The sequence below is a fragment of the Pelmatolapia mariae genome, linkage group LG16_19 (assembly GCF_036321145.2).
Source record: "Pelmatolapia mariae isolate MD_Pm_ZW linkage group LG16_19, Pm_UMD_F_2, whole genome shotgun sequence".
NCBI classification, from domain to species: Eukaryota; Metazoa; Chordata; class Actinopteri; order Cichliformes; family Cichlidae; genus Pelmatolapia; species Pelmatolapia mariae.
Window position 1 is genome coordinate 27,324,931 of NC_086241.1, and position 24,919 is coordinate 27,349,849.

A 24,919-nucleotide genomic window follows, 5' to 3' on the forward strand; every position below is an offset into this window, starting at 1 on the left:
TGACAGAACAATAAAGAGAAAATTAAAAAAAATATATATGTTGTTAAAATTATTGTTATTCTTTAAGACTTTTCTTTCAACTTGTAGCGGGGCATAAAAGTCAGAAGTTATGGAAAGCAATAAAATAGTTGTTTGTTGGTTTTAAATCACTTTAGCGTATTATAGCGTAATGTATTGTTTCGATTAAAATTAATTATCGCCAAATCGCCTTTTTTTAGTACATCGGCAAAAATAATGCTTTTTTTTTGGTAAATACTATTTTGTGGTGATACGTTCGACGATTAAGAGCAGCATTTGAACGCCTCTCGTGACTGCGGGCGGTAACTGCCCTGGGTTCAGCACAGCCCTCTCAGAGCTGCAGAGCTAGTGCAGTCTGTAGTACTGTAGTACCACCAGGTACGGCAGCGTCCTACCTCTGTCAACGCGGCGGCCTTTTCGAGTGCAAAACCCAAAACAGGCAGATTTTAGGAAACCAACACTACCACGCAGCCATGGCGGCTGAAACCGACAAGGTAGAGCCCGCGGACAGCGAACAAGATGAGGAAGAAGACGTGTACGAAGTGGAAAAGATCATTGACATGCGGGTGGAAGAGGTAAAAATAGCTAAGTGCTACGTAGCCGCCTGGCTAGCTTTGCAAACATGGCTGGCATTTCTTTCAGTCCACTTTCACGAGGCATAGCCCACCAACAACGGTGGAAAGACCCTTTGTGTGAGCAGAATCGCGTTTCTGCGGTGCATTTACATGCACAAAATTGCTTGTGTGTTACTTTATTACATGCGTTTTCTGGTTTTAGTTGTGGGTCGCTGTTCCTCCATACATAGCATCTTTTCCAAGCACAACTTGTCCCATGATGTCCGCTCGGCTCTCCCCTGCTGAGGCCAAGGACGGACCCGTTGCAGGCTTTCACATATTTTCATCGTATTTTCCTAGCTGCAGCGCTACATCGTCTAAATCCCCGAATAATGCAAGACTCGCAGCGTGTGAGAAGATTGGTGGGATTTGCTGTTTGTTAACACTGAATTTACTTACACCAGCTAATAATGGGTGAGCCCTGTGACCGCTGCATTTCTAACTGTATAAAGTAGCGGACAAACATGCTTTAGACCCGTGCATAAACACAGATGACCCCAGCAGCTAACATTTAGCTACATTTGCTGTCTTTCTGGCTTTTTACCTTTTCTTTTTAAGATTGCTGTGAAGACATCCCCCTGGAAAGATTGCCTGAAAATATTCACACCTTTTTCTGCTTTTTACAGGATTTTGCATCTCTCTTGCTCCCGTTCAGTCACTCTTAATACACAAAAGTCAGCTGTGAAACTAGCAGTTTTTTACAACTCTTACACTTTTTGTTTTGCACACTTTCTTTCAGCAAGTTCTCACTGCAGCTTTAAATGTTTTGCCTGTGTCTCCTCAGTAAAAGTTTTGATATTAGAACTTATAAAGACAGACAGCATCATTCAAAATATCATAATTAACACTAACTAACACACAGGGCCTGTCAGCCATGTTTGCCTGTGTCTCAGCTGTCATGTGGAAGTCTTCTGTTTTCTATAGATCCTGTTGGCTCGTGATCTCACTGTCAGGTCAGGTCAGTGGGGCAGGTCATGCTAAGCACTACATCTTCGCCTTCTTGTTCTCAGGGTGAAGTGCTGTACAGAGTTCGCTGGAAGAACTACTGCTCTGATGATGACACGTGGGAACCGGAGGCCCATTTAGAAGACTGTCGCGAAGTCCTCTTGGCTTTTAAGAAGTCACAAGCTGAAGCTAAGGCCAAGAAAGAGGCAGAAACCAAGAAATGTGTGGTAAGTCTGATCTTTCAAGCAATCCTTTCCGTGTCCGGGATGGGTGAGGTTTCCCGTGTTGGTATAGTTATTCTTTTAAATGTTGTAAGCAAACATCTTTGTTTCTAAGCCAGAAGCAAACTGCCTGTAACTTTGGCTTTTTTTTAAGCCTTTTTAATATAAGTAATCTGATCTTTCCTTTCTTGATTATAGAACTAATGCACAACAGATGAACTTAAAACAAATTTTGTCTGTTATTAAGATTATTATCGATGTTATTTTCCCACCTGTCTGGACATCGTTTTGAAAATGAAGGGGCAAAATGTTGTTGGCAGCATTATTGACCTCTAATTGCTTATGAAAAACTATTATAGAGCCTTAAGTCAGAAGGTCAAAAAGTAATATCTATTACCAAAATGTTACATTTCCCTTCCCGTTCTCTCTTTAGAAACCACTGCCTCCAAAGAGTGACGTGTTTGATGCTGACTCGGAAAGTGACAGCGACAAAGACCGACCAACGGAGGCACCCGTCAAGAAGAAAAAGAAGAAGAAAGTCCGGGAAGAGGAGGAGGAAGAAGAATCGCATCTTAAGGAAAAAAAGAAGAAGAAGAAGGACAAGCGGAAAGAAGAGTTTAGGCCCCTACCAGCACCAGAAACCGATGAGGAAGAAGGCAGAGCCCCAACCCCAAGCTCTCCACCCAAGGAGAGAAAGACTGAATCAAAAAAACGTGTGGTTGAATCGGAAGAGGAAGAGGATGACCCTGTTCCCTCCAAGAAACACAGAAAGGAAAAGGGAAAAGAGGGAGGGAAGCATAAAAAAGAAAAGGGTGACGATGGGAGGAAAAAGAAGGGGAAGAAAGAGAGGAAGATCGAAACCTCTGAAGATGAGGCCGCTGCTCCGCTGGAAGATGACGTGAGCGAAGGCCCGTCAGAGTCCCAAATGGACGATTCCGCATCAACTGAGACTTTAACAAAATCGGTGGAAAAAGCCAGTTTGGACGACAAGTCCAGACAAAAAAAGGGGAAGTGGGAAGTAAAGCTGCAGGGTATAAAGGACCTTATCCACGACAAAAAGAACAAAAAGACAGATTCTGCTCAGAAAGAAAGCAGCCTCCAAAAACTGAAGAGTCATAAAGCAAAAGAGGATACTGCGCTACAATCAGACTCCAGTGACAACTCCACCCTACATAAGAAAGCAAAGAGCAAAGGGCAGGAGAGCGCGTCTGCACCACCCAAAGTCCCATCTACATCGTCCTCGTCGTCCTCGTCCTCTGTTACAGCTGTTGGTGTCACCAAGAGTAAGGAGGAGGAGGTTACCAAGGACGAGATATTGGGACAGAAGGACACCACAGGTTCAACTAACCTTTTCGAAAAGTTCCTGTTAAACTGCGAGGCCAAGGATCGCGCCCCCCGCAGGAACCAGCCCACCACAGAGAAGAGCAGCAGCAAACCCACAAAGGTGTATACTTTATTTCTATTTTAACTTTGTCATCCAGTATTTCATAAATGGAACCAAAATAAAACACAACGTGATCTTTCAGATGATGTTCTTTGCTATTTTAAACAGGATATGCTGCTCAGAGGTTTTCCTCTAAAAAAGAAATACAGCGTGTTAACAGTTTGTTGTTGTTGTGTTTTGTCCCAACACTTAGGTATTGGGAAAAATTGAGAAGATTCCCAAAACAACCAAAGAGTCTCCTGTTCAGAAACAAGAGCCGGAGAAGACGGAGAGGACCAAGCAATCAGATGGTATGCATGAAACTTGAACTTAAATCAGATTAACACAATGTGGCTTCAGACAAATCCCGCTGGACATAAAGGACCTTATCCATGACAGGAAAAAATACTAGTTGCTATTCGGTCTCCAAAAATTAACCTTAAAGGGCCAAGGAGGTTACTGCCCTACAATAAAACTCTAATAACAGCTCTGTCTTCCAGAGGCCTGTGAGGGTTTAACCCAAATAGATGGTTAATTTTTATACCAGGGTATAAAATACCACCATATACCAATCAGTCAGTTCTCCAGAAAATGGTGTCACCATTCCTGCGAGATCGCTGAGACTCCAGTGCACGGATAGTAATCATAGTCTAAAACTTTGTAAGAGCACCTAAAGCATTTGTCTTTCCCTGATGAGCATTAGTGACTAATATAGATTCTTAGAGGCAGCTTTATTCTTTTTCTGTTTGCTGCAAGCAATGAAAAAAAAAGGGGGGGGGGATTTATACAAGCACTGCTCTCAGACCATTAAATGCCACCATACTGCAACTGACTGAATAAAGCTAAAATTGCCTTAAGCACATATAAACATTACTTGAATGGAATAAAAACTGTAATCTGTCAGATTCTCCCGTGTCTTAATGACACAGCTGTGATACTCTGTTAAGTTACAAAGTCAGCATTTTTGCCAGCTTTTTTTTCTTCTGCCTTCAAATAAGCTAAACGTTATCAATATATATAGTCTTTTCAGGTCTTTGTGACCAAAGCACCTTCAAACAGCACATTTAATACTAAACTGCTCCCTTCAAACACACCTCTTATTTATCTACAGCAGCTGTGTTGCTTTCAGTCTCTATCCTGTGTCTCACCTCTTGATATTTTCTAATATTATGTTTTTATCCTTCCTTTGTAAAATCAGCTGCTCTGCTATCAGCAGGCTAATTCAATGCTTGTAATTGGTGCTGTGATGCCAACAGCACCACTTTTATGTGAACATGCTTATAGCCATATTAGGAATCCCCATCGAGTTGATAATCATCTTCGAGTGAATTCTTAGTGGGATTGCTGTAAGTGAAGCCAGATGAGGAAAATAGATCCTGAATATGTTAAACTTGCTTCATAGTACATGCCCCAGATGAGAGCAGATCACAGAAATGTAAACCTAGAGCTATGATAGACTATGGTGTGTGAAAACAAAGTCTACATGTCTTTGCATCTTTAACCCCTTCCTCCCCGAGTGTTTTATGCCAGGGTGTAGTTTGCCTTTTAATGAACACAAAGAACTGTGCTGTATAAATGGTCATCATAGAAAAAGGGTTTAAATTAGCAGTATTTTGTCATTAAAAAGTATCATCCAGCATCTCCTTGTATTGTAAAAAGATTTAAAGTAAATGTAACACATTGCTGCATGTCAGGAGCATAACATGCAGCATTAGAAACGTCTTTTCTTTAAAATCAGATGTGTTGGTCAAATATTTGATCTGTCAAACAATCAAAAGATATTATTTTATTTATTATTGTGTATTTTATATAGTTCGTCTGCTGACCAGCTCTCTAATTCTGAAGACAAAATGTGTCAGGAATGTGTGTCGCAGTGATTGACAGGAATCTCAGGACTTGGTGACGATCAGAGTAATCACAAATAGCTTACAAATAGCTATGTTTAGCTCATTCATTATTAGTATTTTTAATTAAATGTGACAGACTGTAGTTCTTTGTTAGCAAACTTGCATAAAACCAGGAACTGCAACAAGAGCATTTGAGTGCGTATACACAAACGCACACACTCTCCATGTTTGCACGTTTTTATTCTTTAAATTGACATGTATGGGCTTTCCTGAGATTTCCAACCTTTTTTTCTTCTATTCCAACATATGGCCAGGGTTATAAGTGAGTATTAGGTCTACTCCTAATAGGAACAATAAAAGAACAAGCTGTTTTTTTTGATGTCTTAGATTTTTATGACACGTTGTTCAAAAAGTATTTTCATCTTGTCTGCCACCCTCAATGTCAGTTTCCCGACCAGTTCAGAGTTATGGCTTCAGCCTGGACACCGAGGAGCGGGAAGAGGAATCTGTGGCAAAATCGAAGCCTGGAGATGATACCCGGGAGCGTAGGGATAAGACAGATGAACCACAGCGGCAAAGCTGGGAGCGGAGAACCCCTTCTGACGACAGGAGAAAGAAAAGGGAGGACAGTGAGCCTAGACTCTTTATGGCATGTGATGATACCCAGGACCCACCAGAGGGCACTGACAAATCTGGTATGTTTCTGATTGGCTAAACAAATGCCTCCAAATATGACATTCACACTTCACTTGTCAAATGCATTGATTTTAGATTTATTTTCTGAGTGAAATCCCAGTTGATGATCTCTGCATTGTGTGTTTTACAGACAAGGGCCAGGCCACTTTGAGTCTAGGAATGGACCTTAATCTGGACTGGATGACTCTGGATGATTTCCAGAAACATCTTAATGGAGAGGATGAAATCTTGTCAGGTCCACCTTTGTCACCAAGTGAGTGTTTCCTTATGACTATCTTGGTATTTAGAAGACTTTTGCTTTTAGTTGCAACAAGCCATGAGAAAACCACAACTTGTTTACCATCCAAATTATTCGTTCTGAGTGCAGTTTACCAAAAACATAGAGAAAAACGGTTTTATGTCCGTGAATGTAATAAAAAGAATTCTGTGTCCACAGTAGGTCACATCATTTTTTTTTAAGGAGGATTTTTAATTTTTAAATGAGCTTGAGATCTATAAATGTCCACTTTCTCTAAACTTCATTTGTTCCTCACCTGTTTTTGTCAGATGAGTTGCGAGATGCTGTAAAAAGTGGAGATTACATGGCTGTAAAACTGGCACTTAATTCCAAAGAGGACTACAATCTGGACCAAGAGGTATGTTCTAATAAACATTACCCAGCTGTCTGTTTATTTCCTCGCTAGTTTCTGCCCTACTTCAATATATTTTTGATTTTTATATATCTCAAGACTCTGAGCACTCAAATCTAAGACACAAACACATTTTAAAGAATTCCACAGCTTGCACCTTGGTTGGCCCCAAGAGTGAGTGTGTGCGTGTGTGTTTTGAAGGGATTGCACTGTTATTAAAAATATATATGAATTCAGTTGGTGACTATGGTCTATCACGCTATGTCTGTCACATATGACACTTATAGACATTAATATTTTCCCTATAGTTCCCCTAGTTACAAATGCATAATTAGCATTGCATCAGAATTACATTTGGTTTTACGAAAGAAGAACCATTGTTTTAAATAAATGGAAAATGGAAAACATTAGGCATAACCATCGTTAAAAGCATATTTGACACTTTAAACAGTGTTTAACATATAAACTAATATTAGCTTTGTTGAGCACAGGCTTTACCCTTCTTACAAAATATCAAAAAGATGTTTATTATGACATAAAACTGCTACTTATAAACTAACAATTTTCCCTGTCTTTTACAATAATAAGTTTGTATCCGATATTTCAAATGTTTTAGTAAATCAGCAGTAAAAGAAAATATTGATGAGAAAACGTGAAAAAAATAGCTTATCCCAACGCGTCTGAAGCATCCTAATGATAAAACTATACATCGCTTTTAGATGGAAGAACAATTTTGTTTTTCGTATTGTGCTCCAAGTAATCTTTTCTTCAAGATCCGCATCCAAAGACTTTACTTTTTAATGTCCGCCAATGATCCAACTCCTTGAGATGTTTTCTTGAACTCCAAGCACCTTCTGCAACAAAGCCAGGTAAGGATGTGGTCTCAAATGCTGTTAAACATAAATATGGCTTGTTTGAAATGCTAGTGTAATACTATAAAGTATAATATAAAAGTTTTCTTATATAGCAGAACCTACACTGTTGTAATTAGTAGGGTTTTAAAGCTGAATTATACTTGTGTAGCTTTGAGTTACAGAGCCATGTTATGTACTTTCAGATTGAACTACAGTATTACAGTAGAAAGAATATGACAGAGGTGGATGTGATTAAATTAACTCTTATTCCTGGGTATTTTCAGCAAGTTCAGGAGCATTTCTATTTAATTTACCATCTTAATTCAAGGCTCAGTAGGACAGAGAGCCATTATAAGTGTATATAAATTATTGTTATTGTTAATGAAGTTGTATTTTATGTGGTTAAAATCTCGATGCATGCAATCCTATCTACCACCAATCTGCACTATTTTGAATTCTAAAATGGATCTTTAAATTTGTGCTAACTTAGACCCAACAGTCATTAATTGCTATGTAAATTGTAATGTGTGCACCTTAGAGACTGTGATATCATTTTACATTGCAGTGAACAAGCCAGTGATTGAAGACACCGAAGACATGAAGCACTTGGACAAGATGAACTCTTTGAATCAGGTACATAATGTATGCTTTCAGAATATGTATCATCATCATTACCATAACACAATATGCGCAGCATGCACCTGTAGCCACCATTTATTACATTTTCTTTTAAATCAAACATTTGAAAGCATAAATGACAAAATTCATAGTGACTGTTATTATGTGAATGGCTGGACATGGTATTAACATATTTTACTTTGTACCTGGCCTGGTTCTGAAGCCATGATGTGTTATATTACGAGTGAGCTCTGTAAAAATACTGGTATGCCCAGCCAAAATTTATCTTTAATTATTTGTTTATTTCAAACCAGGGATGTAGGTCTAGTGTCAGTGCACATTCTGTTTTCTTCATGTAGCATTTCATCAAACACCCCATTACTACATATACTTGGTTAGATATTTATGATGTCGAAACGCTGCTTGATCCAATAAAGCCATTAACTATACTTGAATGGGTCACATGTGGTTTTTGTACTTGAGACTTGAGGTGTCAGGAGGGAGTTTTGTTACTAAACCTTGGGCCATCACATTGACTCTTGTTTGAATGGGCCTGGATCTTGGTTGGGGGCATTGCCGTGGTGCTGATGTGCTAAAACAGGAGTATAAAAATATATGAATGATTAAAAAAATGTCAGAACCATTTATCTACCAAAATTAAAAACAAATTTAAGCATCCCCTTCTACATTTTTTCCAAGAGTCTGTGTTTCAAATTTACCACAATTATTCATGGGATCTGATTTGGCTCTGAGTCTTACATATACTTGTTCTTTTACAGGCGAGTACTATTGGTGAGAAGAAGTCATTTGAAGGAGAGAGGAACTTGATTGAAGAGAGAAGTTCGAGTGATGCTCTTAGATTGACTTCTAACACTGACAGTGCAAGAAATGAAGCAGGCACTGCAAAAGAAAATATCCCACAAGATTCGGATGATCAAAAAAATGATGAGGACATTACTGAATCAGAAAACACAGCATTCGGTTCTACCAAGCAGAAAAGTCAAGGAAAGGAAGACCAAAAGGATGGAGAAGACAATGAGACGTCAGATGACACAATGGGTGGTTTGTCAAGTAAAATTAGTTTGAATTTTGATCATTCGGATCAAGTGCTGTCAAATAAACAAAACCTAAAGCAAGCAAATGACTCAGGCGACGAGCCAGGAGACGTAGGGGCAGGTATTACAGATATGGTTCTATCTGTATCAAGTACGAAAGAAATGGTTAAAAGATTACGGCGCTGCACAAAAACTGTGGAAAAGAGAGAACCGACAAGATCAAGTCTAAGGACTTGCAAGAAATTGCATCAAATGACACCTTGCGTATTGGATGAAGAGAAGAAAGAGTCATGCAAGAAACACTTCTGTTTATACTGCAAAATGGCTTTCACTCAACTTGCAAAGCATTTGGAAAGGAAACATGCGGAGGAAACGGATGTTGCCCATGCAATACACTTTCCAAAAGGCTCCAAAGTCAGACAGACATTGCTTGATCAAATTCGCAATAGAGGAGATTATGAACATAATTGCCAAGTTCTTAAAAGTGGCGAGGGGGAAATTGTGACCAAGAAACAGGTCAAGAAACCCAGCATATCAGTTCGTGACTTCTTACCTTGTCAACATTGTTTTGCATTTTATCGCAAAACTGATTTATGGAGACACGAAAGGTCATGTAAAGCTAGAAAAGGAGACGAGAAATCTTCTGAGAAAACAAAAAGAACGAGAGGTCACAGTGCTGCCTCCCGGCTGCTTCCAATGTCAGAGTTCTTAACTGGAGGCTGTGAGGAAATCATCCACATCATGCATCAAGATGACATCTCGAGGCATATCAGAAATGACCCGCTTATTTGTAAATATGGCAATGCATTGTCTGTTAAATATGAGCATGACAAGTCTCAGTTTGCTTACATTGCACAAAAAATGAGGGAACTGGGGAGATTTGTGCTTGCCGTAAATGAGCTGGACAGGAGTGTAAAGTACTTGCATGAAATATGTCTGCCATCCCGATTTGAATTAGCTGTTCAAGGGGTCAAAAGGATTAGTGGATTTGACCCCAGTTCCAGTAAGTTTAAAAGCATTTCCCTTGTCACGAAGATTGGATACTCTTTGAAACGAGCTGCAGAAATTGCTTTTGGTGAGAGTCGCATGACGGAGGACAGTGAATCAGAAAGCGAAGTGAAAAAATTCATACAACTTCTTGATACAAAATGGAATGAGTGTTTTTCTCGCAAAACACTTGCCTCCTCTCTAAAGCAAGAAGTCAAGAAAGTGGAAGTGGACAAATCAACTGTGACAGAAGACTTGATGAAACTTCACAGGTTTATCACAGAGGAAGGAGACGAAGCCAGAAAGGAGCTGAAAGAAAGTCCTAGTTTGTCAACGTGGAAAAAGCTCAGTGAAGCAACTTTAGCTGACGTCTGTCTGTTCAACAGAGGAAGGGTAGGAAATATTGGTAGACTGCTTTTGCAAACTTACATTCAGAGAAAGAGCAAAGGAATATTTGTGCCCTCTGCAGATCAAATAAGGAAAAGCACAAAATTGGAGCTAGAACTTGGTTCCGCTTTGACCAGGTTGGAATTAGAAGGTCAGTATGGAAGGAACATGCTGGTTCTTTTAACAGAACGCATGGTTTTGTCTATTGACTTGCTTGTTGAAAATAGAGAACGAGCAGGTGTGTCAAAAACAAACCCATACCTTTTTGCACGGACTGAAGGTCCATCCTTCATCCGAGCATTGGATTGTTTCCGACGGGCTGCAATGGAATGTGGAGTTAAAAACCCAGAAGCACTTCTTTCCTCGTCATTAAGAGAGCAAATTGCCAGCTCCTGGCAGTTAATGAGCCTTAGTGAATATGAACTGGATCAAGTGGCCAAGTTGTTGGGAAAGAGCAGCCAGGAGTGTTACAGACTCTTAAAAAACGCATCCCAGCTAGAGGAAGTGAGCAAACAGCTGCTCAAGATGGATCGAACGCTGCCATCACTTCCAGTCAGCAGTGCAAAAGATGGTAAGTACCTTTTTAATCTATCAAAATATAGCTGATAGCTGCTCTCTGAGTCAATTTACTTTGTTCTTGACCTTTGTACAGGGTGGGCCATTTATATGGATACACCATAATAACATGGGAATGGTTGGTGATATTAAAGTCCTGTTTGTGGCACATTAGTATATGTGAGGGGGCAAACTCCTCAAGATGGGTGGTGACCATGGTGGCCATTTAGAAGTCGGCCATCTTGGATACAACTTTTGTTTTTTCAATAGGAAGAGGGCCATGTGACACATCAAACTTATTGGTAATGTCACAAGAAAAACAGTGGTGTGCTTGGTTTCAACGTAACTTTATTCTTTCATGAATTATTTACAAGTTTCTGACCACTTATAAAATGTGTTTAATGTGCTGCCCATTGTGTTGGATTGTCAATGCAAACCTCTTCTCCCACTCTTCACACACTGATAGCAACACCGCAGGAGAAATGCCAGCACAGGCATCCAGTATCCGTAGTTTCAGGTGCTGCACATCTCGTATCTTCACACCATAGACAATTGCCTTCAGATGACCCCAAAGATAAAAGTCTAAGGGGGTCAGATCGGGAGACCTTGGGGGCCATTCAACTGGCCCACGACGACCAATCCACTTTCCAGGAAACTGTTCATCTAGGAATGCTCGGACCTGGCACCCATAATGTGCTGGTGCACCATCTTGCTGGAAAAACTCAGGGAACGTGCCAGCTTCAGTGCACAAAGAGGGAAACACATCATCATGTAGCAATTTCAAATATCCAGTGGCCTTGAGGTTTCCATTGATGAAAAATGGACCCACTATCGTTGTACCCCATATACCACACCAAACCATCACTTTTGTTGTTCCAACAGTCTTGGAGGGATCCATCCAATGTGGGTTAGTGTCAGACCAATAGAGGTGGTTTTGTTTGTTAACTTCACCATTCACGAAACTTAGCAAGCAGTTTGCTAACTGTAGCATGGGAGATGGGTGGTCTCGTAGCGTGTCTTGCATTGAAATCTGCTGCAATGACCCGGTTACTGCGTTCACCAGATATCAACACAATTTCGATCCACTCCTCCCGTGTTAACCTCTTCGACATGTCAATGGCTGTGAACAAAGAGAAACTTGTAAATAACTCATGAAAGAATAAAGTTACGTTGAAACCAAGCACACCATTGTTTTTCTTGTGACATTACCAATAAGTTTGATGTGTCACATGGCCCTCTTCCTATTGAAAAAAACAAAAGTTGTATCCAAGATGGCCGACTTCTAAATGGCCACCATGGTCACCACCCATCTTGAGGAGTTTGCCCCCTCACATATACTAATGTGCCACAAACAGGACTTTAATATCACCAACCATTCCCATGTTATTACGGTGTATCCATATAAATGGCCCACCCTGTACTCTATTACAAGGTCTTGATCAGAAATTTTACCAGGTTCAATAAAGCAAAAACAAAAAATTTAAAACTGCATTCTAAATTGGATAAAGATTCTATCTCTTGCGTAGCAGTGATTCTCAATATTTGTCATTTTAGGAACTGCACAGAAACCTGCTTTAAAAAGAAGACCTTGGAGTGAGAATGAGCAGGCTGCAGTGAAACGTTACTTGAGTGAATTTATCACAAGGATGAAGGTTCCGGGCAAAAAGGAGTGCAATGCTTGCATAGCTGCTGAGCCAGATCTCGGAGGAAGATCTTGGACAGACGTTAAAAACTATGTACACAACACGCTACAGACAATACGTAGGAGAAATAACATACAGAAGTCTGAGGGGAACCTTAATGTTTTGAATCCAAAGAGATCAAAAGCTGGAGTCCAAACCACAAAGACAACTTTGGAAGACACAAGCACTGTGTGTACTATGATAGCAGTCGACCCAGATAACTTGAGAGAAAGTTCAAGTTGTTGCATGACAATGCCGCCACCACCAGCAGCCAACTTGGGAGATGCATCACCATTCTGCCAAGAGATTACTTCAAGTTACGCATCCTTGTGCTCATCTAGTACAGATATGGTCCATACAAGTCAACCATTGATTTCTACTTTCACACCATTGAATGCTACTGATACGCAAGTTGTTCCTACATTTACTCCACACAACACTACAAATGCCCTAATGCCTCCTCCATACACTTCAGAAAACAGCAGAATTATGCCATTGTCTCCTTCATATACACAGAATGCTACAAACATGCCACCTCCTTCTGTGTATGTACCACAGGACACTACAACGTCACAAATGATTCCTTCGTTTACCTCTCTTAATACTCCAAGTACCTCAATGGTTCCTACATTCACACAGTTAAATACTATAAGTTCTCCAATGGTCAATGCATTCTCAACACTTAATGATGGAATTAGGCCTATTATGTCTTCGTTTACACCTCTAAATCATTCAAGTTCACCACCTTACCCCTTAAGCCCATCGAGGGGCCCTGCAGCCGCACAGGTTGTCCCAACAATCCACGGACCCAGTCTTTCTGACAGAAGTCCGGTGGTACCTGAAAATCCGCCTGTGTCTTCTGCAGGAAAACGAATCAATCCAGCTGTCAAGCCTCAAAAAAGAAACAAAAGGTTGTGGAGTGAGGAAGAACAGGCAGCAGTGAGGCGACAGCTTGGAGACTTCTGTAAGCTGGTAAAAGTGCCGGGCAAAAAGGACTGCGATGCATGTTTAGCTGCTGAACCTGCCTTAAGCAGCAGAACATGGAGGGAGGTCAAATATTTTGTACATAATTCTATTCAGTCACTCAAAAGAAGAGGTCATACTGTTGCATCCAAACAAAGTGGAGGACAAGATCCAGAGACTCATAATTCAAACTCTGAGTGGGATGGTCCTGTTTATCTGTCCCTGTAAACGTTATTTGACATGCAGTATAACCACACGTTATCAGCGAGGTCTTAGATGTGAGAGGGACATCACTTTACCTCAATTTGTATAAGGTATAAAAATTAAACTGATGGAAATTAGTGTAACATACCATCGTTCAGTCTTGGTGTCAATAGCCACAAGACATTTATAGGCAGCCCTTTTATTCTTCAAATTAAAGACCCCAGAGTATCCCGGATCACATTCAAGTATAAATTAAGCAATCAATTGCACAAATATACACTAAATGGGTGGAATTAGGGATGTTTGTACTGTAGCTTTGGCTTACAAGAAAATAAGCTTAGAATGCATATACTATCTAACACTGTCAGGTTGTCTCTAGGAAATATTCTAATTGAGTTTTGTGATCGTTTAGCAGACTTGAACCTCATTTTTGCCTGTAATGTTTCACTAGTGAAATCATCTTTGGGTGACAAGTAGTGCCACCCAAATATGCTTTCCCACACTGTAGTTGTAAAAATGATAACACCAAGAGTTGTTTGGAAATCCCACCTCCACTGTGGACAGGGCAGCCCATTTTAGAGCAAAGATGGCCTCTGACTGGGCGTTTACAGGGGGATTTTTACTTGTCTTTGACATGTACTTTATGCATCCGTCTTACTGCCTGTATCAATTTTAGTAGCATTTTTTAATGTGTTTTGGTGATTAGAAATCAAAAGCCTACCAGCAAACCTTTGCAGTGAAACCGTCCAGCGTGATAGATTTACTTTGCCGTTTACCCAAACAAGCCCAGGTGTACTATATTCCTGCTTTAGCCAGTAGCATATATTGTAGATAGCTTGCAGCAGTAATGATATACCTTCCTTGCTGATAATAGAGAATTAGGAGCTGTGTGTATATCTATAGCTGAAATATAAAAAGCACTTTCTTTCTTTAAAGATCCACTTAATACTTATCTATTATTATCCTTTGTTATCTTTATCTTTAACAATCTGCCTAAAAGGTGTGTTGTATTTTTCTATACCCATACAGTGACTGTGTATAGCATTTTAGCATTTAATTGTATTTAGTGTACTCTAATTTTAGTTAAAATACACTACATTTGACTCATTTACATTACTTTATAGTATGTTTTTATTTTCTAGATGTTTATAACATTAATATCCAGTTGCCAAGAACAAATTGCCTTATGGCTGGGTTGCTGTCGTTCCCACTGGCTTCCACTTTGTCATAATACCTGCAGAAGCAGCATGCCTAGGTGCTTGTTTTTGCACACCTGTGGCCGTGGAAGCGATTGGAATATTTGGATGGGTAACCGAATACTTTTGGCAATATACTGTATGCATAATTGTCTAGCAGACATTAGACAGAGGATGAGGATGTTCGTTTCTGTTTACGGTTTCTAAGTATATTTCGCATTTCATTTTAAGGAGGAATTTGTGGCTTGGTTAGTTCAGCCCAGAGTGATGGATACAGGTTTGAAGACTAATGACTAAACAAAATGATCACATTTCAGTTAAAAAAAAAAAAAATTAGTGAAGCACTTCCTCATGTTCAGTGTGTTGCTTCTTTCAGACTGGACATTCAACAAGAGTTGTGGTGTTGATGATCTGTTATTTAGGTCAGTCAACTTTGTAGATGCCATAGTCAGGACATTTGCAAAGAAAATTTAATCTTGAGTCATTTTTACCAGTAAATATTCAAAGACTGGACAGCATTGCTGCTTTCATTCACATTTGAAAGCTTTTCTGTTAAGATCAATAGTAGCTGTAGTGAACCTGTTTTTAAGAAACCAGTGTTCGCCCTTTCATACCAAAGCTATTAGTGTTGGACACACATAAGACTGACTGCGATAGGTTACACGGCCAGGTTAGATAGCACATTGCCATGTGATTTTCATCACGCCTTTCCTGTGTTGTTGCCTCCTTGTTAAAAAGGGTACATCTGTGTTACAGTGTATACCAGTAGTTACATATACAAGTCCTTCTCAAAAAATTAGCATATTGTGATAAAGTTCATTATTTCCTGTAATGTACTGATAAACATTAGACTTTCATATATTTTAGATTCATTACACACAACTGAAGTAGTTCAAGCCTTTCGTTGTTGTAATATTGATGATTTTGGCATACATAACTCATGAAAACCCAAAATTCCTATCTCAAAAAATTAGCATATTTCATCCAACCAATAAAAGAAAAGTGTTTTTGATACAAAAAAAGTCAACCTTCAAATAATTATGTTCAGTTATGCACTCAATACTTGGTCGGGAATCCTTTTGCAGAAATGACTGCTTCAATGCGGCGTGGCATGGAGGCAATCAGCCTGTGGCACTGCTGAGGTGTTATGGAGGCCCAGGATGCTTCGATAGCGGCCTTAAGCTCATCCAGAGTGTTGGGTCTTGCGTCTCTCAACTTTCTCTTCACAATATCCCACAGATTCTCTATGGGGTTCAGGTCAGGAGAGTTGGCAGGCCAATTGAGCACAGTAATACCATGGTCAGTAAACCATTTACCAGTGGTTTTGGCACTGTGAGCAGGTGCCAGGTCGTGCTGAAAAATGAAATCTTCATCTCCATAAAGCTTTTCAGCAGATGGAAGCATGAAGTGCTCCAAAATCTCCTGATAGCTAGCTGCATTGACCCTGCGCTTGATAAAACACAGTGGACCAACACCGGCAGCTGACATGGCACCCCAGACCATCACTGACTGTGGGTACTTGACACTGGACTTCAGGCATTTTGGCATTTCCCTCTCCCCAGTCTTCCTCCAGACTCTGGCACCTTGATTTCCGAATGACATGCAAAAGTTGCTTTCATCCGAAAAAAGTACTTTGGACCACTGAGCAACAGTCCAGTGCTGCTTCTCTGTAGCCCAGGTCAGGCGCTTCTGCCGCTGTTTGTGGTTCAAAAGTGGCTTGACCTGGGGAATGCGGCACCTGTAGCCCATTTCCTGCACACGTCTGTACACGGTGGCTCTGGATGTTTCTACTCCAGACTCAGTCGACTTCTTCCGCAGGTCCCCCAAGGTCTGGAATCGGTTCTTCTCCACAATCTTCCTCAGGGTCCAGTCACCTCTTCTCGTTGTGCAGCGTTTTCTGCCACACTTTTTCCTTCCCACAGACTTCCCACTGAGGTGCCTTGATACAGCACTCTGGGAACAGCCCATTCGTTCAGAAATTTCTTTCTGTGTCTTACCCTCTTGCTTGAGGGCGTCAATGATGGCCTTCTGGACAGCAGTCAGGTCGGCAGTCTTACCCATGATTGCAGTTTTGAGTAATGAACCAGGCTGGGAGTTTTTAAAAGCCTCAGGAATCTTTTGCAGGTGTTTAGAGTTAATTCGTTGATTCAGATGGTTAGGTTAATAGCTCGTTTAGAGAACCTTTTCATGATATGCTAATTTTTTGAAACAGGAATTTTGGGTTTTCATGAGTTATGTATGCCAAAATCATCAATATTAAAACAACGAAAGGCTTGAACTACTTCAGTTGTGTGTAATGAATCTAAAATATATGAAATTCTAATGTTTATCAGTACATTACAGAAAATAATGAACTTTATCACAATATGCTAATTTTTTTGAGAAGGACCTGTACAGCTGTATTTGGAAGATGAATCTGTGAATGGTATACAAATGATTGTTCAGACACTACCATTGTTGTTTAATGTTGCAAAACTAATGTTTTTCCCTGCGTAGAAGTTACATTGCTTTTATTGCTGTTGTATAAGCACTTTATGTATTAGTCTTTATGTTGCCTTCAGTTAATACTTCATATCAAAACTCTGCTTGTACAATAAAATGCTTCTTGGCTTAAAATTTGAAAACTGTTGAAAAGTGTTAAATGATTTCCTGTTTAGTGGGTGAAGGTTTGCAGCTGTATTGATTTGATAAACAAGACTATTTTATACTCATGCTAACAGTAAAATTATACTTGGTCACATACTTTGATGTTTAAAGTGGCCGTGCAAACATGTTACACATGTTCAATATCTGAGATCGACATGTCAGCAAAGTAACTATTGCTAAACAGCATTAAAAAAAGCTGAAACTCCACAAAATCTCAAGGTGCATGCTGCATGTAAATGCTGATTTGATGAAAAAGTTACCAAAAAAAAAATGTCAGAACAAATAAGCCCAATTCATTCTCACAAGCCAGTTACACTTGTACACGTTTCAGTGCCTGACTTTAGGTAGTTGTAGATGTGTGTGGTTCTAGCAGCAGACGAACCCAGATATGGGTCAAAAGAATCTATACTCTGTGCAAAAGTAATGGTATAAAAATGCAAAACATTTCATCTCCCAAAGCAGTGCAATGACAAGTCGACGTATTCCTAGAATCTCAAGGCTACTTTGGTAAACAGGCTGTATTAAGTGTTTTCTAAATACATTTTTATAGTAAATATTGATTATTATTGTTGTCATGCAGATATGTAAATGTGGTTCTCACTAGAGCTGGGCGATATATCGAGTTTTTTAAAAATATCGATATATTTTCATACGAGATATAAGATGTGACAATATCGTTTATATCGATATAGTATATGTTACGTTATAATTATACTTGTGGAGCCGCAAGTTTGCCTCTCTTTCGTCCATTTTTGTCTCTACGCTGCGTTACTGGGCCTCGCCTCTCCTTCACTGAACGAATAGTTATGTCTATAACTTCTGTTCCCTGAAGGAGAGGAACGAGGTACAACACATAAGTATGGGATATCACGCCCTTGCGTGTCCTGGCTGAAGAAACCTTTATTCACGCCTTTAAGGCAGATGACGTGTGATGGCGCACGGCCCCGCCTGCACATATAGCCGCTGTCATCACAGTCATCCCTCAGTTCGATAGCCGCTCTTCACCGAGCCAAACTGCTCAGTGGGGCCACCTTGTGTTGTACCTCGTTCCTCTCCTTCAGGGAACAGAAGTTATAGACATAACTATTCGTTCCCTTTCAGTTGATTCACTCGGTACAACACATAAGTATGGGACATATATACACGTCCCGCAGAGCAGCCACCGAACCGGAATCGGGCCACTACTTCCTTAGTGAGTGGTAGACCCAGCAGAAAGGACAGTATGAGCCACCGAAGGGGCTGTAACGTCCAACCGATAAAACTGCACAAAAGTGTGCGGTGATGCCCAACTAGCTGCCGCACAAATATCAGCTACAGGCACCCCTTTAAAAAGAGCCCATGAGGTTGCCATCCCCCTGGTGGAATGAGCCCTCACCCCGTGGGGCAAAGCAAGACCTCTGGTGCTGTATGCCAGTGAGATAGCTTCTATAATCCAGTGGGACAGCCTCTGTTTGGACAGAGATCTACCTCTATTTGGATTGGCGAAGCAGACAAACAGCTGGTCACATAAACGCACATTCTGAGTGTGCTCAATGTAGGTGCGTAGCACACGCACTGGACAAAGAGAATGCATCCTCCTCTGCTCCTCAGATGCAAAAGGAGGGGAGCAAAAGCTCAGCAACTCAAACTCCATTGAGCTATAAGATGCAGGCATGATCTTGGGAAAATAGGCAGCATTTGGACGCAATACGACCTTGTGGCCATCAGGAGAAAACTGTGTGCAGGCGGGATGCACAGACAGCGCATGAAGGTCACCCACTCGCTTTGCCGAAGCCAAAGCGAGAAGTAATGCAGTCTTATATGAAAGAAATTTCATATCCACAGACTCAATAGGTTCAAACGGGGGGCTACAAAGGGCCTCCAGCACCAAAGACAAGTCCCAAGCAGGGACACTGGACTTAAGCACGGGTCTCAGCCGGCGAACTCCTTTCAGAAAACGTATGGCGAGGGGATGTGCACCTGGTGTCACCCCGTCAAAGCCAATATGACAAGCAGATATAGCTGCTAAATAAACCTTAATTGTCGAAAATGAAAGGCCCTTATCCAGCAGCTCCTGCAGGAATGACAAAACATCCACAATAGAGCACTGAAATGGGAGAGTGTGGCGGTCCTGGCACCATTGCTCGAAGGCTCGCCATTTGTAAGCGTACAAGCCTCTAGTAGATGAGGCCCTAGCGCTCTGAATTGTCGCTATCACACTAGGTGGCAAACCCTTAGCAATCAAGTTTAGCCTCTCAGCAGGTAAGCATGAAGGCGCCACAGATCTGGGCGCGGATGAAACACTTCTCCTCCCGCCTGAGAGAGGAGATCCCTGCGGAGAGGAAGCTGCCAAGAACTCGCTGCTAGCAGGCTGATTATTAAAGGGTGTAACCTCCATTCTCTCACCAGAGGACCCCCCCCTGGAGAGAAGGTCCGGCCCCAGGTTCAGGTGGCCCGGGACATGGGTGGCTCTCAGAGACAGAAAATGAACACTGCACCATAACAGCAGAGAGCGAGACAGCCTCAACAGGGGAAGAGAGCGTGTTCCTCCCTGCCTGTTTATGTAAGACACCACTGTTGAATTGTCCGTCCTGACTAAGACATGCTGGCCCTCCAGGACTGGACGGAAATGCTTTAGAGCTAAGAACACTGCTAACAGCTCTAAGTGGTTGATGTGCAGCTGGCGCTGAGCTGCGGACCAGATCCCTCTCACTGATGCACCCTTGCACAGCGCTCCCCACCCTCTTAGGGAAGCATCTGTGGACACCACCTTGCGAAACAACACCCTCCCAATCCGAGAGCCCTGATGCAGCAGCCTGGGCTCCCTCCAAGGACGGAGAGCTAGCATGCAAGACGCGGTTAGCGGCAGCCTCCTCCGGGGATGACGCGATGCACACAGGCGGTGAGAGAGAGTCCAGCGTTGAAACGCTCTCATTTTTAACAGTCCAAGTGGCACTACGGCGATCATAGATGCCATCATGCCCAACAAGCGTAATATCGTCTGGAAACGCAGTCTGCGTCCCAGCTGAAACTGAGCGAGGCAGCGATGAAACGCAGCCACTCTGTGATCCGACAAACTTGCGCGGCTGGAAAGCGAGCATATTTCCAAACCGAGGAAAGAAATCTGCTGACTCGGGATTAGCGAGCTCTTTTGAAAGTGTGACAGAACCAGTGACAGCTGTGTCTCCGCCTGCTCTCTGGAACAAGCAGTGAGAGCCCAGTCGTCTAGGTAGGCTAAGATGCGGATGCCTCTCTCTCTGAGGGGCGCTAGCGCTGCCTCGGCACATTTCGTAAAGGTGCGAGGAGCGAGCGACAGCCCGAACGGCAGCACTAGGTATTCGTAGGCTACGCCCTCGAATGCAAACCTCAGAAACTGCCTGTGTTTCGGGTGTATAGCCACATGAAAATAAGCATCTGTTAGATCGATTGTCGCAAACCAATCTCCCGGGCCGACTGCATTCAAGAGCTGTCTGAGTGTTAGCATCTTTAACCTGTACGTACGTAGATACGTGTTCAAGACTCGCAGGTCGAGGATGGGACGAAGCCCTCCCCCTCTTTTCGGAACAACAAAATAGCGGCTGTACCAACCTTTGTCTCCGAAGCGGGGACCACTCGTATTGCTCTTTTCTGCAATAGCGCCTTTATTTCCTCTCTGAGTATCATGGCCGCCTCGGTGTTGACAGTCGTGTTTACGACTCCTTGGAAACGAGGCGGCTTGACCCGGAACTGCAACCGGTAACCCATGGCAACGGTTCGCAGCACCCACGGAGAGGGGGCGCAATCGCGCCACTGAGGGAAGTGAGCAGCCAGCCAGCTGACCTGCAGCACCGTAGTGTGTCTGCCCCCCAGTGTGTCTGCAGGGAACTGCATCACCTGCCTGACCTGGCTCATTCTGCCCGCAGGCTGAGCATTTGTGATTGTTTGAGAATAAACAACACTCTTTATTGATTGTAACATGGGAACATGTACATTCACACAGTTTGTTGGAGGCACCTTTTCTGCGGCACAACAATGAAAAACAGCGGGAACACTCGATGTGGTCACCTGAACATTTAACACACCTGAACAGGGAGTTACCTGAGGCATTTTGTGTGCAGGTGTTTTGTGCTTGGGAGACAGTGTTAGGAAAGTGCAGCGCCTTCTGGGGCTGACAACCTGAACAGAACTTAAGCGGCACCTCTTGTGCGGCAACAGAGGGGTAAAAGCAGCGTCTCCCTGCTGCTGGACCCCTTCTCCACTCGAAACCACAGCTAGGAGGGCTGAGGCTTCTTCCTCCTGGGCGTCGGGTCCCGCTGGGGGCCCGAGGGTGGGCCTTTGCTCCAGGCCGACTGGCGTGGAGCTCGGGCCGGAGGATGTGCTCTCGCTGGCGGCACACCCACTTCAGCAGTGGGCGCCGATCTCTTGCCAGTCGGCAGAGGAGCGGCGTGCCTGTGAGAGCTAACTGCGGGCTTGGGTTTCGGCTGACGTCTGGGGATGATGTCGCGCAGAGCTTCTGTCTGCTTCTTCCTCAGATCGAATCTAGCCTGAATGGCTTCAAGTGAATGTCCGAATAACCCAGCCGCAGACACTGGTGCGTCCAGATATACAGCTCTGTCCCTATCCGAGACGTCAGAGAGGGTCAGCCACAGGTGCCTCTGCGCCACTACTGTCGAAGCCATCCCTCTGCCCAGGGAGAGCGCTGCACAGCGAGACGCACGGAGGATGTGATCTTTGGCGACTCTGACCTCGTTAAGAAGAGGTGCCAGCGGGCTGTCATCAGGAACCAGCGATCCGAGCTCCGCCAGGCACATTGCCTGGTACGTCTGGAGCATGGTGACGGAGCTCATGGCGCGAGCAGTGCCGGCCTGAGCCCGATAAATCTTCTCCAGCTGCGAAGCAGAGAATCTGCAGTGCTTGGACGGCAGAGTTGCGGGGCCGCCGACACCATGGTTATGGGACGGCGCCAGATAAGCAGCCAGAGACGGCTCCATAGGGGGTGGGTTAGCTAAGCCAGCCCCCTCGGCGCAGTCCAACTCCATGTACTGTCCATAGCCGGGCACAGTGACGCGGGTAGACAGAGGTTTGTCCCATGATGCTGTTAGCTCGCAGACAAAGTCTGGGAACATGGGAAGGCAGTTTTTGGCCATTGCAGGCTCCGGTGGGAGGAAAAAACCCGCGAATCGCGACGGCTTCTGAGCTGGCGGAGGAGAGGGCCAGTCCACCTGCAGCTTCTCAGCAGCACGGCGAAACAGGGAGAAAAGAGAGGTGTCATCGTGGCCGACCGGCGCAGCAGCGGCGGCACATTGGGCCGACAATGAGCTCTCCTGCTCATCCTCCGACAAACCATGGATGTCCAGGCCGATGTCCAGCACGTCATCGTCTTCCTGGGGAGCGCTGGCGGGCTTCAACCCAGGCTGAAGCCCGTCAGCGCTCCTGCATGGTTCTGGCTCGTCATCGGCTAACCCGTCAACATATTCCATGTGGTCAGCCCAGCTAATTGCGGGGACATCGACCGGAAAATCCTCGTCTTCGGACTCAGACGAAGCCGGGGCTCCAGACTCGGAAAGGAGAGGGTCATGCCGTGCGACAGCCGAGCGTCCCAGCACTTTTTCCACAAACGTCACCCGTCTTTCCAGGGTCGAGCGCCGGAGCTGGCGGCAAAACGCACAGGCTTCGGGCTTCGTCAACGCTCTCCTAGCGTGGACGATCCCCAGGCAGACAGGGCAGGCATCGTGCTGGTCGCTGTCGTGCAAAGAGAAACCGCATCCCTGAGGACAGGGGCGAACAGAAGATTTCTGCTTTGCTCGCTTCGGTTTGGAGTCCATTCCAAAACGCAAAGCGAAACGCTGCACAGGAAAACTTGAAATTAGCGCTCCGCGGGCAGCCTACACACCAACAGCGCGGTGGAGGCTAACACCAACAGGGGCAGTTAAGCTAAGTTCAAGTCGGCAGACAACGGAGCTAACTAGCAGCAGCTAGCTAGCCCAACTCAGCAGAGGTGTTCTCAGCGAGGTGAAGAGCGTAAGAACTGAGGGATGACTGTGATGACAGCGGCTATATGTGCAGGCGGGGCCGTGCGCGTGTCATCACACGTCATCTGCCTTAAAGGCGTGAATAAAGGTTTCTTCAGCCAGGACACGCAAGGGCGTGATATCCCATACTTATGTGTTGTACCGAGTGAATCGACTGAAAGGGAACACAACACCCCCTCCCCCATAGCTTCACCTGCAGGCAACGACAAGATGAACACGGCAAATCTCCGTTAACGAGTTACCGCGGATCGCCCCGTGCGTGGGGCTGGACGGCGTCAACTTGTTAGCGAGCTAACCGTGCTAACAAGCTAACCGCGCTAACGACAAATCCTTTCATTTTCTCAAAAATCGACAGTGCACCTTATGTATGAATTCTGGTTGTGCTTACTGACCGCGAACCGTTTTTATGTGGTACACGGCGCTCAGTAATCTGTCAAAAAATGTTTTAGTACGACTTTGGTGAGCTACGGAGCCGCACCGCTTAATGCAGTGGTTCCCAAAGAAAAATGTTCGCCCCCCCCCCCCCCCCCCCCCCCCGCACGCACGCACACACACACACACACACGCGCACACATCCTCCAACCACACCCATATTTTGCTCCATTGCGGTTTATTTCACACCTCAAACATTTAGTAAAAGATTAAGCAAATACAAGTAATCTGCAATAAATTACAGGTAGTAATAAAATAAACTACTAACTCTTTCACGCTACGTCCACACCTACACGGGTATTTTTGAAAACACAGCTGTTTCGTTCACACGTAAACGGTGTTTCGAATCACCGAAAACGGAGATTTTTTAAACTCCTTTTTTGCGTTTACGCGTGGTCGAGGAATACAGAGTTCATCACGCAACGTCAAAGGTATGTGCCTTTTTTCACGTCACGCTGTGCGCCACGTTATTGTTTACATGAGATGAATTGCAGAATGGCAGATAGAGACACAATACTGTTAATCTGACTGTCTGCAGGTTTTACACGCTTACATATACACACGCTTACATATACACACGCAGATACTGTCCCTCCATTTAGAAAGGCAGAGGCGTCACGGTGTAATTATTTTACGTGTACTTGTTTTTTTCCTGTGTAATAATATTCAACATTGCTATCAATACATTTTTCAAAAAATGTCTCTCTGTGCAAAATGGGTTCAAAAACATAAACAGCTGTGGGATACTGTTTATCCGTGATTTGGAGAGCCCAGCGCTGCTCCCGACACAGGGAAAACTAATTCTGCAGGGGAGACCTACCTCAGCACTTGTGCAGGTGAAGCCAAAGGGAAGATATGCTTCACCATATTTTCTAGTCTTTGGCTTAGAATGAGGTTCGTTTGGAAACATATTCAGCGATGCTTCATCTCCTGCTTTGCGTTTCTGTGGCCGCCCCG

The 24,919-nt window shown here is 43.4% G+C and overlaps 1 protein-coding gene across 2 annotated transcripts in view; it reads left to right on the top strand.

Annotated features, from left to right (window-relative positions):
* The first annotated feature begins 330 nt into the window (after positions 1–330).
* mphosph8 (M-phase phosphoprotein 8) overlaps positions 331–24,919 on the top strand; it is a 34,189-nt gene continuing 9,600 nt past the window's right edge. The window contains exons 1-9 of one of the 2 annotated variants that reach the window (XM_063497084.1): positions 331–593; positions 1,643–1,804; positions 2,232–3,242; positions 3,436–3,532; positions 5,515–5,763; positions 5,895–6,017; positions 6,311–6,399; positions 8,645–10,865; positions 12,404–16,042. In XM_063497084.1, the coding sequence (XP_063353154.1) occupies positions 492–593; positions 1,643–1,804; positions 2,232–3,242; positions 3,436–3,532; positions 5,515–5,763; positions 5,895–6,017; positions 6,311–6,399; positions 8,645–10,865; positions 12,404–13,722 (5,373 nt within the window). In that variant the 5' untranslated portion in view covers positions 331–491 and the 3' untranslated portion in view covers positions 13,723–16,042. Of the gene's footprint in view, positions 594–1,642; positions 1,805–2,231; positions 3,243–3,435; positions 3,533–5,514; positions 5,764–5,894; positions 6,018–6,310; positions 6,400–8,644; positions 10,866–12,403; positions 16,043–24,919 lie in introns of those variants that run through there. The other variant, XM_063497086.1, reaches the window with a different exon arrangement.